Here is a 17,801-nt window from a genome sequence, read left to right as displayed (position 1 = left end):
TGTCTGAGCTGGGAACTCACACCTGCGCTGACTCCAGACACCCACCCCAGCCCCACCTTCGTGTTGCTTCAGTCGACACGTATTTATTGAGCACTTACTGTGTGCCCGGTAAAGACCTTTCTGGGGATATTTCAGTGAACAAAAGGGGTAAGAGTTCTCCCCTCATTATAGCATAAATGCACAGATAGCCAAGTACGCTTCCTGCTAGGTCGTGAGAAGCCAAGCATAGCATAAATGCACAGATAAGCCAAGTACGCTTGCTGCTAGGTCGTGAGAAGTGCCACCTAGAGAAGGAAGCAGGGATTCACAGTGATAAAGGGGCTGACTTTTCGGAGGGTGGCCAGGGAAGGCCTTTGAAGAGGTGACTTGGGAGTGTAGACCTGCAGGCAAGGAGGGAAGGAGCTGTTGGGATGTGAGAAAGAGAGGTGCTCAGGGGCAGGGGGTAACAGGTGCAAAGGCCCCGAGGCACTGTGTTCAGATGGTTCTGCCACTGGCAAGGATCAGGACCTCAATGACTACAGCAGCCCCTCCCCAGCGCCCCCAAGTGAGGTCTGGCCATGCAGCTCTCCCATCTGTATGCTTTGCCTCCCGTGCTCCATAAGCAGGACCCCGACCCCTCCAGTCTCCTTGCTGACCCCTCTCGTCTCACACTCCAGGTCCTGATCCGTGCAACTCACTGCCGGATGCATCGGGCAGCCTCCTGCACCTGCACTTTCTTCACAAAGTTCTCTCTGCCGGGGACGGCTTTTGCATCTTTGCCATCTCTGAGACTTTTCCAGATGCCTCCCTCCGCAGCTGATCCCAGCCTGGCCATCTTCCCCGCTTCCATGTCCCCTCCCTCCCTGCCTCCCTCCATCATAGCCTTGATGCTGTTCTGCCACTGCCCCTGGGTTTGTCTCGCTGATTGTGCAGAAGGCTCTGGGACAGGGCTGGCTTGTGGGGGATTGGGCCACTGCCTATTGGAGGCATTTGGGGGCTGTCCCAGGGGTGAGTGCACCCTAGGCTGGGCCAGGTGCCCATACCTCTCCCGCCCAGCACTGGCACCTGTGAAGGGCCTCTGGAGGCTGGGTCTTCCTATAGGCACCAGGAAGAAACCTACGAGCGCATCCCTACTGAGGGCAGGACCCGCTCTCCACATCCTGGAAACCCAACAGAGAAAGACAGTCTCTCTGGCAGCCTCCCTGTCTTGAAGTTCTTGAGAAGGCTGCATTTCTAGGCCCCCACAACCTGTCTGTCCGGTTTGAAGCCTGGGGCCTGAGAGCTTCAGGGTACTGATGCAGGACAGAGACAGCTCTAGTTCAAGCCTCCCTCTGTCCGCTCCCAGAGGTGTGACCTCAGAAGACCATCCCTTCTGTAGTTTGGTAGAGGCTGGAAATTCTACTCTTCAGGATTATGATGCAGATTAAATGCAGTAATCGGGTGTTTGGTAGAGTGCCTGGTAGGGAAGGGGTTCAATAAAGAGCTGCTCGCACCATTCTGTGCAGGGAGTGCTTTAGGGCATGTTTTAGAATTTTAGAGTGTGTTTCACTACGTGAGTAGCTTCTTGCAGCTTCGAGGCCCTGGCATCCCTCTCCCCTGCCTGCGGGCTTCCTTGTTCACTGGGCCAAGTCCCTGCAGTAATCTTCCTAAGCATGGAGCAGACCGGGCCCTTCCTGGCCAGAACATCCCCATCTACCTTCAGGGTCTACTGCAGTGACCAGATGTGAGCTTTTCCCCTGTCTGCTCACTCACCTTCTCTGTGCCTGTCTTGACACCTTCTCTGTGCCTGGTCCCATGTGGGGCAATGTTGGGGAAACAGTGTGGACCACAGACCACCCCATGCTGTCTTCCTAGGGCTCATAGTCCAGTGGGGGAGACACACAGGTCTCCAGATGGTGACAGCTCAGAGGGAACGGGGCTGAGGCGGGGAGGCCAGAGGGTGGGGCCTGTCCTACCGTGGGGGTCAGGGAGGGCTTCCTGGAGAAGGCACCGCTAAGCTGAGAATTGAAGTAGTAAGCAATGAGAGCATGTACCATGTAATATGTAAAGGGGAGGGAGAATGTGAGGTGCTGGGAAGCACTAGACCTTCTGGGGAAGGGAAGAATTTGGGATGTGGCCAGAGCACAATGTCCCATGAGTGGAGAGGTCCAGATTTTTCTATTTTTCTTTTCTTTTTTTCCCCCCAGTGATCCTAGAAATCCTCCCAAGAGAGGTCTAGATTTTTGACAAGGCTGAAAGGCGGCCCCTGAGACCTGACTCTACCTGTCTGCCTGGCCTTTGCTCAGTCTAGTGCGTGCATGGCCCCCTCCTTGCTCTCACGCATCATCTGTGTGCTCCTTCCCCGCCAGACAAGAACCCCTGGAGGGCAGGGACCAGTTCAGAGCCATCCCTGTCTCCCCAGTGCCAGTACAGAGCTTGGCCTGAGTAGGTTTTGGGTGCTGGGCTTGGTGACTCATACCTGTAATCCCAACATTTTGGGAGGCTGGGGCAGGAGGATCACCTGAGCCCGGGAGTTCAACACCAACCTGTACAACATAGTGAGACCCGGTCTCTACGTAAAAAAAGAAAACTAGCCAAGCATGGTAGGGCGTGCCTGTAGTCCCAGCTACTTTGGAGGTTGAAGTGGGAGGACCACTTGAGCCCAGGAGTGCAAGGCTGCAGTGAGCTGTGATTGAGCTGCTGAACTCCCACCTGGGCGACAGATGGGGACCCCCCAAAAAATAGGTTTTGGGAAATGTTTAGCAGATGAGAGGCAAGACGGAATTCTCCTAAATTTGAAGCCTGGAATTCTCCTAAATTTGAAGCCTGACGCAGAATGGTTGAAGCAAAAAGAGGAGATTTGTTGTCTTATGGATCTGAAGGATCCTGAATAGTGTGGCGTCAGGCACAATATCTCTTTATCAAACGATATCTCTTTAATCTCTGAGCTTGGCCAGGCACAGTGGCTCACGTCTGTAATCCCAGCACTTCAGGGGGCCAAGGTGGGTGGATCATGAGGTCAAGAGATGGAGACCATCCTGGCTAACATGGTGAAACCCCATCTCTACTAAAAATATAAAAATTAGCTGGGCGCGGTAGCACGCGTATATAGTACCAGCTACTCAGGAGGCTGAGGCAGGAGAATCGCTTGAACCCAGGAGGCAGAGGTTGCAGTGAGCCAAGATCGCACCACTGCACTCCAGCCTGGCAACAGAGCAAGACTCCATCTAAAAAAAAAATCGGAGCTTGGCTTTCCTCTGAGCTGGCTTCATTCTGGGGAGGCTGTTCTCTGCAGGGAGTGCACTCCTGACGGGTGCAGGAATGGCTGCCAGTAGCTCTAGAAATGGGATGCAGTCTTAACCACCCTAGTGGGAAGAGAGCTCCTCTCTCCTGAGAGTTCCATCTTAGGCCTTAGGACCGGCTGTGGCTGGCTCTGTAACCTTCCTGACCCTGACCAATCACTGTAACAGAGGCTGGGGACAGGGCACCTCTCCACTCCTAGAACAGCGGGGGGGAGGACAGCGGGGAGTCAAGGTAAGGTGAAGAGGCCTGCCCAGGGTCCTGGGGTGAGAGAGATTGGGTGACCAAAGCTGGTCCACCCAGGGGAAGATAGGAAGAGAAGTGGGCCATTCTGGCCTCAGACCACTTCATCCTTTCCCAGACCCGCCAAGGCAGAGCTCCCTGTAGGATGAGTTTCTCACTTGACCTGAAATCTCTCCCTGTGGGGCTGCTGCAAGTGCACAGGCTTCAGGGCAGGTGGCCCACCCCTCCCCCGCGCCCCAGCCTCCTGCCGGCGGGTGTGCAGCCCAACCACCCGGATAGGGGAGGATGGTACCCAAGTCATGGGGGCTCAGACAAGCATGGAGAGTCCTGCAGAGAGGCCCAGCACCAAGGTTCCCAGGCTGCTCCTGGAGATGCTGTCCCACATGGGCCGGTCACCCACCTGCCATGAGACTCCCAGCTGGGACCTTCCCTGCAGAGTCTGTGAGGTGGAACGATGGTGATGGTGCCCCCTTGTGGGGTAGGTGCATATGGCAGGCACAGAGTGGTGGCAGCAACTGTAACACACGGTTCTGGGCGGGGGCGGGGACAGGGGCCCTCCCTGTGTGCCCTGTGGTGCTGAGTGCCAGACTGGGTGAGCTCACCAAGCCCTCCTTGGGAAGGTGCTGTTGATGCAGCAGGGAGGCCCAGGGCGGTCACCGCTCTGTGCTGTTGGCGACGGAGCAGGGATCGGAACCCAGGCGCCTGGCTTCGAGTCCTCCGCGCTGTGGCGGAATGGGGCTCTGCCATGTTGGTGGTTATTTATTGTTGTGAACAAGAGCTCAGGCCTGGTTTCCAGGTGTGACTTTACTGCACCCTTGACCTACCTCCGTGGCTTGAGAATTCTGGAAAATACCACAATAAGTGTTTCTTCTCTCTTGAAATGTTGTACATAACATTTGCCTGCACGCTGTCAGAAGAAAGTGACATCTCTGTCTATTTCCACGTGTTGCAGTATTTCCTGGCTTGGGACCCCACCAGCTTCCCAGTCACCCAGACTTGAAGCCAGGTTCTTCCTCGCTTCTCTCCCCACCCTGCCCATCCCTGTGCATGTAGCGGTGACCAAGTCCTATTGATTATCTGATTATCTGCCAGAAGCCTCAGGAATGGCAGCCTTCTGAGTTAGCACAGGCACCAGGAGCACAGCCTGTGGCCAGGCTGCGCAGGGGCTGGTGATGTTGGTTTCTCTCACCTTAACGTGTGAGTTGTGTAGTAATACGGTCCTATATCACTTAATGACGACACATTCCAAGAACTGCGTCATTAGGTGATTACATGGTTGTGTGAACGTCCTAGTGGATTTACACAAACCTAGGTGGCATAGGCCAGGCCCCGTGGCTCACGCCTGTAATCCCAGCACTTTGGGAGCCTGAGGCGGGCGGATCACCTGAGGTGGGGAGTTCAAGACCAGCCTGACCAACATGATGAAACCCCATCTCTACTAAAAATACAAAGTTAGCCAGGTGTGGTGGTGGGCATCTGTAATCTCAGCTACTTGGGAGGCTGAGGCAGAAGGAGAATCATTTGAAACTGGGAGGCGGAGGTTGCATTGAGCCAAGATCATGCTATTATACTCCAGCCTAGGCAAGAAGAGCGAAACTACGTCTCAAAAAACAAAAAAACTTAGGTGGCATAGCCTACTGCACACCTGGTCTACCTGGAATAGCCTAGTGCTCCTGGGCTCCACACCTGCATAGCACGTGACTGTGCTGAGTACCCTCGGCAACTGTAACACAGCGTAGGTATTTGTGTATATGAACATAGACAAGGGACGGTAAATATATAGTGGGAAATCTTAATGGGACCACCGCCTGCATACTCAGTCCATCATTGACTGAAATGGCTTTATGCGGCTTATAACTAGACGTGTATGTGCCTCAGTATTCAAAAGATGTGAAAAGGTGGACAGAGATTCAACATAAAGAAATGATAAATGTTTGGGCCGGGTGCGGTGGCTCACACCTGTAATCCCAGCACTGTGGGAGGCCGAGGCGAACGGGTCATGAGGTCAGGAGATTGAGACCATCCTGGCTAACACAGCGAAACCCTGTCTATTAAAAGTACAAAAATTGGCCGGGCGCGGTGGCTCGAGCCTGTAATCCCAGCACTTTGGGAGGCCGAGACGGGCGGATCACGAGGTCAGGAGATCAAGACCATCCTGGCTAACACGGTGAAACCCCGTCTCTACTAAAAAATACAAAAATCTAGCTGGGCCAGGTGCCGGACACCTGTAGTCCCAGCTACTCGGGAGGCTGAGGCAGGAGAATGTGCGTAAACCGGAGACGGTCGCGCGGCGGAGTTTGCGCACTGAGCTAGACGCCAACTGCACTTCCACTGGGTTGACACGACAGCGAGACTCCTTCTCTCAAAAAAAAAAAAAAAAAAAGATAATTGCCTGTCAACTTACAATGTGGGTGTCCCCAACATCAAAAGGAATGACTTCCAGCTGATTGGCATCCAGGGTGGGTACCCCTCACTGCTCCAGGACATCAGGGAGGTGCGAGAGGACCTTCGTCTGCCTGAGGAGACCTTGGCAAGGAGATCGAGCAAAAGTACAACTGTGGAGAAGGGCCCCTGATCACCGTGCTGTCTGCCATGACATAGGAGGCACCTGTTGCAGTCAAGGCCATGGCAGAAGAACTGGCTGCCAGGGTGACTGGCGGCGGTGGCAGCAGTGATCCTCTGAGCCTGCAGAGCCGCTCCCCGGCCTTCCCTAGGCTGGACTCCTCCCACACAATGTGTTTGATGTTTTAGTTTGGTTTTTCCCACCCCCTCAATCTGTCAGGGAGCCCCTGCCCTTCGTCTAGCTCCCTTGGCCAGGTGCTAGCAAAGCCATGGCCTTGATGAAGCTGCCATCCTTTTCCCTGCTTGCACTACAGCCCTGGTCAGGGGAAGAAGGTGGGTGATGCTTGTGGTCTATTTATTTATTTTGAGACAGAGTCTCACTCTGTTGCCCAAGCTAGAGTGCAGTGACACCATCTCAGCTCGCTGCAACCTCCACCTCCCAGGTTCAAGCGATTCTCCTGCCTCAGCCTCCTGAGTAGCTGGGATTACAGGCACGCGCCACCATGCCAGGCTAGTTTTTGTATTTTTAGTAGAGACAGGGTTTCACCATGTTGGCCAGGCTGGTCTTGAACTCCTAACCTCAGGTGATCTGCCCGCCTCGGCCTCCCAAAGTACTGAGATTACAGGTGTGAGCCACCGCACCCGGCCTTACTTATTTTTTTAAATTCAACCTGGAATCAGAAAACGGTGGATTCTGGCACATGGTCCTTGTGTCCTCCCCACTCATCCCTGGTCTGGTCCCCTGTTCCCCATGGCCCTTTACCCTAAGCACCATCCCCACAGACTGGGGCCAGCCCCCTGCCCTACCTAAGATGGGGAGGGAAGAGGAGGAGAGGGGAGGGGTCCTGCCCCCATGGGCTTTACCCTTCCCTGCAATCTGTCTCCCCAACACATTTGTTAAAATCAAACCTGAATAAAACTACAAGTTTAATATAGAGAAAAACAATAATAAAGTTGAGGCAGACCTGGACCTTTTAGTCTGTACTCCTGCCTCTGTGAGCCTTGACTCTGAAAAGGGTACAGTAAAAGGATGTCTCTTGGAGTGGCTCGGGGGCTTCTGTGGGGTCCGGGCAGCACAGGACCTAACCAGCAGGGTGTCAGTGCCTGGGCTGCAGGCATTGACTTGCCTGTGTCCCACAACCCCTCTTGGAACTGGAGCACTAGCAGGGGCTCAGCTGCCAAAATCCAGGGACAGGTGAGGCTGTCACCATCCAAGATGGAAGAGCACTTACAGGAAATCTGGTGTGTCATTCCTGGCTGCCCACCTGCACAACCAGGCCCCTCCCCATGAGTACTGCAGGGGACCCTACTCCTGCAGAAAACAAGCCTCCCATGAGCCTGAATCCATCCTGTCGCTGCTCTGCCCCCCGCCCCCAGTGGCTCCGGTCTCCCGCAGAATGAGTGAAGTCCTCACCAGGGTCCACTGGGTCGCCGTCCCACGTCATCCCCAGTGCTCCCCGTCCCACGTCATCCACAGTGCTCCCCTCCCAGTGTGCATTGGTGCCGGGCCTGCTCCCACTGTCACACTTAAGCCCACCCCAGTGGTTGCGGCCTGCTGCGGGGTTTGCACAGGGACTCCTGAATGAAGACCCAGACCTGAGCCCAGTTGGGCCTATGGGAACACTCATTTCAAGGCCAGCTCACCCTTGGCTCCTTTCTGTTCATTCCAAAATAGCAAAATAACACCTGCATTGCAAAGCATGGTTATTCTAAGGCTGATTGTCATATGGGAGCCTGTTAAAATCTGGGCCCCTGGGCCCTAGCTAGGACCTCCTGACTCTGGTGCTCTGTGAACCTGGCTCGCAGACATCCCGATTTCATGTGGTGGACACCGGGACACGGGAAGGTCGTCTCCAGCCCGAGGTCAGCATGGTCGTCAGGGAGCAGCCCTAAATACTCCTCCTTCAGGCTTGTCTGGACATTCTCCCTCCTCATCCCTCCTCTGAGAGCTGACGCCCTCCCACCGTGTCCCCGGCCCCACACAGCGTTGCTTCCTGGTGTTTTGACTCCCACTTGGATGACTGTGTCTGTTTCCCCCGCCCTGCTCCAGGCTGGCACGGATGGTTTGAGTCATCACCGCCCCCTGATGCCCAACCTGTCCTTGCATCTCGTGGGTACCATTGCACCTGTGTGCAAATGCCAGACAGACATCTCTCTGCCTGTCACCTGATGCCTGGCATCAGGTTTCTCTCTGTCCCTTTGTGAGGGCCACAGCCTGCGGCGGGAGAGGGAGACAAGCTCTGTTTGACCTTCATCCTCTCCCCGGGGAGCTGGCTGCCACCTGCTGGGCGAGCGGCAGAGCCCCATCCCTGCAGCAGCAAGGCCCTGCCCACCAGCTGCTGCACACCAGTGTCTCTCCCTGGAGCTCATGCCTTTCACCATCCCACCCAGGGCTCCCCACACCCTGCCTCCACTCCAGCCCTTCCTCCCCCTCAGGCCAGACAAGGGAGCCGAGAGTTAAGCTGTGCTCTGGTTTCAGAGCAAGACAGTCCTGGGATGTGTTCTAGTCCCGCCACTTCCAGGCTCCATGACTTGGGCAGGTGTCTTTTCTTCTCCCAGATTGCTTCCCTGATAAGATGGAAGTCTAGTTATGCCAGCATCATAGGGGTGCTGAGCTGGCCAAGTGAAATTGTGCATGGGAAGTACTTAGGAGCTAGGTGAGGCAGCTCACTCCTGTAATTACAGCACTTTGGGAGGCTGAGGCAGGAGGATTGCTGGAGGCTGGGAGTTCAAGACCAGCCTGGGCAACATAGCAAGACCTTGACTGTTTAGAAAGAAAAAGAGGCCAGGCACGGTGGCTCACACCTGTAATCCCAGCACTATGGGAGGCCGAGATGGTGGATCACGAGGTCAGGAGATCAAGACCATCCTGGCTAACACGGTGAAACCCCATCTCTACTAAAAGTACAAAAAGATTAGCCGGGAGTGGTGGTGGGCGCCTGTAGTCCCAGCTACTTGGGAGGCTGAGGCAGGAGAATGGCGTGAACCCATCGCATCACTGCACTCCAGCCTGGGCAACAGAGTGAGACTCGGTCTCAAAAAAAAAGAAAGAAAGAAAGAAAGTGCTTAGCACTATGCATTACACAGAGTAAGTTTCTGATACTGGGAAGCGGCTGCCACCATCACCACCACCATCATCTTTTTCCCCATTTGTGTCTCCTGGTGACTAAGCCAGCACTGTGACACTGGTGCCAGTACTTCATGGTGCGCTCATGGCCCTTGTTGCCTGCGACCCCACAGGTGTCCCTTTCAGGGAGGGAAAGAAAGAGGTTTTTGTGATCATTTGTCACAGCCTTGGCAGGCCAGGGATGGAACTCAGGTCTTGTTATTCCAAGCCATTACCTCTGCAGATCCATCCCCAACACACGCTTGCTTTGTAGAAAATACACACACACAACCGGGCCCGGTGGCTCACACCTGTCATCCCAGCGCTTTGGGAGGCCGAAGCAGGCAGATCACAAGGTCAGGAGATCAAGAACATCTTGGCTACCACAGTGAAACCCCGTCTGTACTAAAAATACAAAAAAATAAAATGGCCAGGCGAGGTGGCTCACGCCTGTAATCCCAGCACTTTGGGAGGCCGAGGTGGGCGGATCACAAGGTCAGGAGATCAAGACCATCCTGGCTAACATGGTGAAACCCCATCTCTACTAAAAATACAAAAAATTAGCCAGGCGCGGTGGCGGGCGCCTGTAGTCCCAGCTACTCGGGAGTCTGAAGCAGGAGAATGACGTGAACCTGGGAGGCGGAGCTTGCAGCGAGCCGAGATTGCGCCACTGCACTCCAGCCTGGGCCACAGAACGAGACTCCGTCTCAGAAAAAAAAAAAAAAAGAAAATACACACACACCCAAACACATGTGTTCTGAACATACCTCTCCTCCTCTCTGACATCCACTTGAATTCTGGTCCCTGCTTAACAGGCCTTCAGAGCCTTGGACTTGAGCAAATGCATCTGAGCCCTGACCTTGAGACCCACACTCACATATGTGCCCACCCCACATACACGTGTGCACATAGTGGATGTACTGCATGCTGGAGAAACAACAGGAATGTAAAAGCTAAGGAGCACTTACATATTTTTTCTTTTTCTTTCTTTCTTTTTTTTTTAAGAGACAGAGTTTCGCTGTATTGCCCAGGCTGGAGTACAGCGACACAATCGCAACTCACTGCAGCCTCAAACTCCCAGGCTCAAGCTATCCTCCCACCTCAGCCTCCCAAGTCACTGTGACCACAGGCACATGCTAATTTTTGTATTTTTTGTTTGTTTTGTAGAGACAGGGTCTCACTTTGTTGCTCAGGCTGGTCTCAAACTCCTGGTTTCAAGTGATCCTCTCGCCTCAGCCTTCCGAGTTGCTGGGGTTATAGGCATGCGCCATGACACCCAGCTAATTTTTGTATTTTTAGTAGAGACGGGGTTTCACCATGTTGGCCAGGCTTGTCTTGACTTCCTGGCCTCAGATGATCTGCCCTCCTCGGCCTCCCAGAGTGCTGGGATTACAGGCATGAGCCACTGCGCCCGGCCCAGAACTCATGTTCTTAACCATATTGCAAGACACTGTATCTCAGGTGGGACCTGTGAGGTGCTGTGAAGCCTGCCTAAGGTCACTGAGTGTGTGAGAGAGACAGCAAAGATCCCAGCCCCATCCCTGAGGGCCACAGCTGTGCTCTAACCGCTGCGCAGCCCTTCCCTTTGGAACCTGGCTCTGAGCTCCAGCCCGGGCCTTTGCAAGAACTGCAGTCCTGCCATGGCTGTTTGGCCCTGCCCGTGGAATGGGGGTCCTGTGGCTATGCTCCCCCGGATCCTGGGGACCCACCCCTTTATGAGACTTCAGTCACTTTGCCTGGAAACCGTGACTGACAAAGATCACCTGCCTCCTGCCACCTTAATTGAGACAATGGGCATCACATGACCTTTTTCATGCCCATCATGGGGTCATGTGGGCTTGTGACATGGCGTAGTCTGGTGGGTCCAAGCTGGCCCTGTGGTCAGACCTGGTGGGCCTGTCACCTCCCCTCTTGAGTCCACATTGAGTGCAGATACTGACGAACTGGGTGTGAAATGCCCCGGATAGCATGTCTCATGTGGTTAGTGCTCAGTACGCCAGAGTCAGTTATTTTGACCCACACGTGCTCATGAAGTGTCTCACGCTGCCGCTTTCTTTTCAGCCACCTGCTCACACCATTTTAAATGGATAGGTGTATGTAGGGCTTGTCCTGGGCCAGCCAGCCGCTCTCCATGCAGCCTTGGACAAGTCATCACACTCTGCCCCATGCCGCAGTTTTCTCCTCTCTCGTTTCTTTTTTTTTTTTCCTGAAATTATTTTGTAGAGACTGGCTTTGTTGGCAAGGCCGGTCTCAAACTCTTGGCGTCAAGCAATCCTCCTGTCTGGGCCTCACGTCGTGCTGGGATTGCAGGCGTGAGCCACATGCCCTGTCTCGTCTCTAAAGTGGGAGGGCACTGATACTCCCGTCATGGCGCTGATCCGGGAACTGAAGCTGTGTTTATTGGCATTGGAAGTGCTGGGGATGGGCCTGGCGGGTGTGAGTACTGTGTCGGTGTGACATTCTGATCTGCCCATGCTGCTCTTTCTTTTTTCTTATTAATAGATTGGTTTCTTTTTTATTTGAATGTATTTAGCCTTATTGCTAAGCAATGGTATTTGTAAAATCTTAGTTTTGGTGTGTTCATTCCTTTTTTTGTTTAGACAGAGTCACTCTGTCGCCCAGGCTGGAGTACAGCGGCACGATCTTGGCTCACTGCATCCTTCACGTCCCAGGCTCAAGCGGTTCTACTTGAGAGTGCCTCAGCCTCCTGAGTAGGTGGAACTACAGGAGCTCGCCACCACGCCCGGCTAATTTTTGTATTTTTAGTAGAAGTGCATTTCTGCTGCACTTCTGTAAGCACTTAGGTGGATGTGACCGCCTCAGGCTCTGGCTCTGGTGGTGACTCCTGCAAGGCGGGGCCTGGTTCCAGACCCTGTAGGTGCCCAGCTGAAGGTGTGGTCTGATTGCTCTGTGGGGAATGAAGGTTGCCAGCCTAGAAACTGGGCCTCAGGCTCTCGGAACAAAGAACAGGCGCCATCTTGGCCAGCTGCAGTGGCTCACACCTGTAATCCCAGCACTTTGGGAGACTGAAGCGGGTGGATCACAAGGTCAGGAGTTCAAGACCAGCCTGACCAACATGAGGAAACCCCATCTCTACTAAAATTACAAAAATTAGCCGGGCGTGGTGGCACGTGCCTGTAATCCCAGCTACTCGGGAGGCTAAGGCAGGAGAATCGCTTGAACCAGGGAGGCAGAGGTTGCAGGGATTGAGATCGTGCCACTGCACTCCAGCCTGGGCGACAGCAAAACTCAGTCTCAAAAAAAAAAGAAGAGGCGCCATCTCAAGCACTTTATGTGCATGAGACCGGCTGCCATTGTGTCAGGGGTTATGGTGGTATCCAGCCTGATGCCACAGCCAGCTCTGGGCCAACCTCCTCGCCCCAGCAGTGTCCACCCCCAGCCTGATCCTGGACCCTGGCAATGCTGTGACATGAGCCGCTGCTAAGCATTTGCAATGCTAGGCTGGTCCGGACTTTCTCCACACATGATTTAGTTCTGTTAGTTCACCCCCGCTGTAAAACAGCTACTCTTCTCTTCCTCATTTAAAGCTTGAGGAGGCTGAAATGTGGAGAGTTGAGAGAGTGTATCCAGAGCTCCCGAGCCAGGGGCTAGGACTTGAACCCTGGCTTCAGCCGCCGCACAGGACAGCTTAGGGTGGGCCTGGCATGACTCCCGGCTTCACAGAGCCGATGCGCTCCTGGATGAAGCGCCTGGCAGAATTCGTGGGCAGCAGTGCTCTGTGTGTCGTGCGAATTCTTCTTATGCTTCTGATGGTTCCTCCAATTTGCATTTCCTTTTTTTTTTTTTTTTTTTTGAGACGGAGTTTGGCTCTTGTCACCCAGGCTAGAGGGCAATGGCACGATCTTGGCTCACAGCAACCTCCATCCCCCAGGTTCAAGCGATTCTTCTGCCTCAGCCACCCGAGTAACTGAGACTACAGGAGCGTGCTACCACACCCAGCTCATTTTTGTATGTTTAGTAGAGGCCAGGTTTCGCCGTGTTTCCCGGCTGGTCTTGAAATCCTGACCTCAAGTGATCCGTCCACCTCAGCCTTCCAAAGTGCTGGGATTACAGGCGTGAGCCACCATGCCCGGCCCAGAATGATGATTTTTAAGGAGGAACATTAAATAGGATTGCAAAGGATGCCAGGCTGAATNTTTTTTTGAGACGGAGTTTGGCTCTTGTCACCCAGGCTAGAGGGCAATGGCACGATCTTGGCTCACAGCAACCTCCATCCCCAGGTTCAAGCGATTCTTCTGCCTCAGCCACCCGAGTAACTGAGACTACAGGAGCGTGCTACCACACCCAGCTCATTTTGTATGTTTAGTAGAGGCCAGGTTTCGCCGTGTTTCCCGGCTGGTCTTGAAATCCTGACCTCAAGTGATCCGTCCACCTCAGCCTTCCAAAGTGCTGGGATTACAGGCGTGAGCCACCATGCCCGGCCCAGAATGATGATTTTTAAGGAGGAACATTAAATAGGATTGCAAAGGATGCCAGGCTGAATGCTCTTCCTCGCTGACACGTGAAGTGAGAGGATGTAGCAGCAGCTGTCATAAGGCCTTCAGTCTCAGAGTAGTGATGGGCATTCAGAATCTACTATAACTTGATGCAATGGGAAAATATCTGTTGTTTCTTTTCATGGCAGTCTCAGGGTCTGCTAAACACTGTTTCTTTTCTCTCTCTTTTGGCCTCTGTTAATAAGAAGGAAATGCTAAATTTCAGTGCCGTTCATGAAAATAAAGAGATAATAAGTTTCTCCCCTCAAGTTCATGGACCTTTAGGGTTCAGTGGACCCCGACTGGTTAAGACCGGGGCATGCATGGGCTTGTCCATGATTTGGGGTAGCTGCTGGAGTCCTGGGGGCTGCCTTCCCAGGCAGGGCCAGCTCCGGTCCCCACTAGAGCTCCAGGGTCAGCAAGCACATGGACCTTTGTCAGACAGCTCCTTCTCTGTCTGCAGGAGGGACACCTGCCGTCTGCTGACCACCTGCAACTCCTCCCAGGCCTCCATCCCCAAGGAGAAGGAAGTGCCCAGGCAGGAACTGGGCCTGACCTCTGGGGAGGCTGGGGACTGACCTCTGTCGGCTTCTTTCCTCCAGCACCGCAGTTCAGCAACCCATCGCCACCCAGCACAGTGGCCAGAGAGGAGTCCCGGGGTCTGATGTTAGACTCTGCCCGGGAACAGCCACCTGGTCCCAGGGAGACACCATACTTTACCTGAACCTCAGTTTCTTCCCCTAGAAAATGGGGCAGTGCTTGATGAGACCAGGGGTGCAGAGCCCCTGGCCTAGCAGGGTGGCAGGAGGAGGAGTCCACACGGAGGTATTACTGGACTGGAAGCTCTCTTGGGGACTCCCACTGCCTCCAGCAGCACAGGAATGGCAGCAGGGCGAGGGAGGGCCCCCCGAGAAGCTGCCAGCAAGCCCTCTTCCTGGCCCCCTTCCCTGCCCGTCCTGTCGTCTCCATTCCCAAGATCTGCTGGCCCAAAGAAGGTCTTTCTAATGGTCAGGCCTGACCTCTCCCTCTTCTGTTCCTAGCCTTTCCTTCCTGCTCCCCTGGTCACCCTGGGGTAAAATCCAAGCTCTAATAGCCAAAAACTGGAAACAGTACAAATTCTTGTCAGCTGATGAATGGGCAAATAAAACGCAGCACATCCTATAATTACTCTTCAGCAGTATAAAGGGACTGAAACTCGGGCTCATTATGCTCAGTAAGGGAAGCCAACCACAGAAGGCCACACAGCTTCAATTCCATTTTAATCAAATGTCCAGAAAAGGCAAATCTGTGCAGATGGAAAGCCCAGCCCTCCCTTCCGCGTGGTGGCGGCTGTGGGCCTCTTAGGGACGGGGGCTGCAGCTGTTGGGTTTGGGCTACGTCCCTCAATTCATGCTGGGAGCCACTGTCTGTTAGCCTGGGAACACCCAGGACTAGGCCTGTCCCTTCCATCTGCTTCTGTGTCCTGGGTCGGGGGCTGGGCCTTGAATAGCTGTACGGGTATGTTCAGCTATTGAGAGTATTTTGGGAGTGGGGATTCTGAGAGGCACGTGGCATTGTAGTTGAGATCTGAGTTCAAAGCTCGGCTCCCATATATACCAGCTGGGTGATCTTGGGCAAGGCTGTTTCTCTGAGCTTGGTTTCCTTATAGGGTTAAAGTGAGGATTCATTCTTTCACCCAAATAAAGCACAAAAAAACCAAAAACCAAGGACCAGGTACAGTGGCTTATACCTGTAATCCCAGCACTTTGGGAGGCAGAAGGATTGCTGGAGCCCAGGAGTTTGAGACCAGCCTGGGCAACACAGTGAGACCCCATCTCCACCAGAAATAAAAATGACCTGGGTGTGACAGTGCACGCCTTTGGTCTCTGCTACTCAGGAGGATGCTTGAGCCTGGGAGGTCAAGGCTGCAGTGAGCCGTGTTTTCACCGCTTTACTCCAGCCTGAGCGACAGTGTGAGACCCCGTCTCAAAAACAACCAAAACACTGAGACAGTGTTGGAGACGGGTGGGGACTAAGACAGACCCAGTCCTGTCCTCCTGGGCTCCCAGTCTAGTAGGGGAGGTGGCTGATGTGTAGAAAGATTGTGTGCTGTTCATTGTGTATTTGTATGAAGGTGCTTAGAGCCAAGGTGAGGCGTGGAGGGCCGTGCTGACTTGGGGTGGGGGTGCCCAAGGGCACCTTAGGCAGTGGCCAGCGGGGGCCGGGGGGGCGCCTGAAAGGGAGTACAGAGCTCAGGCAGCCTGTTGTTGGGGGAGGGCTGAAGAGGGCAGTATGGGCAGAGGCCTTGGGGCAGGAGTGGGTGGAGCCCCATGAGGGACTCGGGGTGTGGACAGTCACAGGTCTGGGTCCCCTGTCCCTGCAGCCCAGAACGTGACCGTGGATGAGGTCATCGGCGCCTACAAGCAGGCCTGCCAGAAGCTGAACTGCAGGCAGATCCCTAAGCTCCTCAGGCAGCTGCAGGTACGGGAGGGGTGGGGTGGGTGCGTCCAGTGTAGGTGTCGGGGGGGCCTAGGGTGGAGCCACCCCAGCAGGAGAGGGCCTCCCACTCCCCAGCCCTAGGCGTTCATGAATACATCTTTGAAAGCCTGCTGCTCAGCTAGAGAACTAATCAGTTTCTTCATAAATATGAAGAGCACAGAATTCTATAAAGTAAGACATTCAGGTATCCGTCAGCCCCAAAAGAAACGCTGTTCCCTGGGGAAGAGACATATATATGATTCTTGTAAGTCTGAATTACAAAATTTCTTTCTTTCTTTCTTTCTTTTTTTTTTGAGATGGAGTCTTGCTCTTATGGTCCAGGCTGGAGTGCAGTGGCACAATCTCGGCTCACTGCAACCTCTGCCTCCTGGGTTCAAGCGATTCTCCTGCCTCAGCCTCCCAAGTAGCTGGGATTACAGGTGCCTGCCACCATGCGCAACTAATTTTTTTTGTATTTTTAGTAGTGGTGGGGTTTCGCCATGTTGGCCAGGCTGGTCTCGAACTCCTGACCTCAGGTGATCTGCCCACCTCAGCCTCTTAAAATGCTGGGATTACAGGCATGAGCCACCATGCCCAGCATATTCATAAAAGTCAGAATTACAAAAATAACATATATCCTCAGGTTAAAAAAAAATTAAAATACTACAGATCTGAAAAACCAAATCCACCTCTTACCTCCTGCCCCAAGGCCCCTCCTCGAGAACCCCCGTTGTTGGCCACTCAGCATTTCCTGGCCTTTTCTGTGCATTGGTAAGGTGGCTATTGAGAGCTACCTGCTGGTTTTCCATTTCCACAGAGGTGGCTCTCCCACCCTGCCACTCCCCCAGCCCCCTCCCTCGGCGCCTGTCCTGTGGGCCCCGGCCTGGCGCCTAGTCAGTGAAGCACCACTGGTCCCGAGGGTTCCAGGGTTGCCTGTCCTCGGGCTGTTGACCCTCAGCTGTGCTGGAAGCAACCACGCTCCTTGTCCATCACTGTTCACTGGGGTTAGGGTAGGTTCTCTGGAACATTCCAGAAGAGGGGCTTGCCAGGTCCCAGGAAGGGTGGCTGCTCAGTGTGGCAGTTGAGAGGGTGGGTCCTTGGAGCCCGTCGGCCTGGTTCAGACCAGCCGTGCAGCATCCACCCTACTGGTGATGTGTGTAAGCCCAGAGGGTGGGAGCTGGCGTCTGCAGGGCGGTGAGCTCTGACTGGGTGCTGGGCCCCAGGCCCTGCCTTCACCAAGAGGCCTCCTGCGCCCAGCCCCGCCAGCTTCCCAGGCTCATTTCCTGCCCCACAGCCTTTGCACAGAATCCCTCTGTCGGGACATCCCCCAGAGATGCTGGGCCCACTCCCTCGCTTGGTCCCACTGGGGCAGAGGCGCTTTGCCGAGGCCTGCCTGGCTGCAGGGCTGGCTGGTCCGCAGTCGCGTGAGTGCAGAGTTGTCTCGCTATCTAAGGCCCTGTACCCCAAGTTCCAGCTGGTGGGCGGCGTCTGAGCCTCTGTTCAGTGCCTTCACCCAAACCCCGCCCCGGAACACTGCCTGGCCTCTGGCATAGCAGCCATTTGGGGCCTCGACTGCCCCCCTGTTCAAGTGTCGTTCTGCCTTAACCCCCGTCCACTCTGCTTTCTCAGGAATTCACAGACCTCGGGCACCGCCTCGACTGTCTGGACCTGAAAGGTGT

General features: G+C 54.4%; 1 protein-coding gene across 1 annotated transcript in view; it reads left to right on the top strand.

Moving 5' to 3' along the window:
- Positions 1–17,801, top strand: part of PPP1R37 (protein phosphatase 1 regulatory subunit 37) — a 54,334-nt gene that overhangs the window by 29,919 nt on the left and 6,614 nt on the right. Inside the window, 2 exon segments of the mRNA XM_017874381.1 lie at positions 16,028–16,125; positions 17,752–17,797. Coding sequence (XP_017729870.1) covers positions 16,028–16,125; positions 17,752–17,797 — 144 coding nt within the window.

The sequence above is a fragment of the Rhinopithecus bieti genome, unplaced genomic scaffold, assembly GCF_001698545.2.
Source record: "Rhinopithecus bieti isolate Rb0 unplaced genomic scaffold, ASM169854v2 scaffold_7888, whole genome shotgun sequence".
Taxonomy (NCBI): Eukaryota; Metazoa; Chordata; class Mammalia; order Primates; family Cercopithecidae; genus Rhinopithecus; species Rhinopithecus bieti.
Note: the sequence above shows the minus strand (reverse complement) of the source record. Positions and strands in the feature narration are given on the sequence as shown.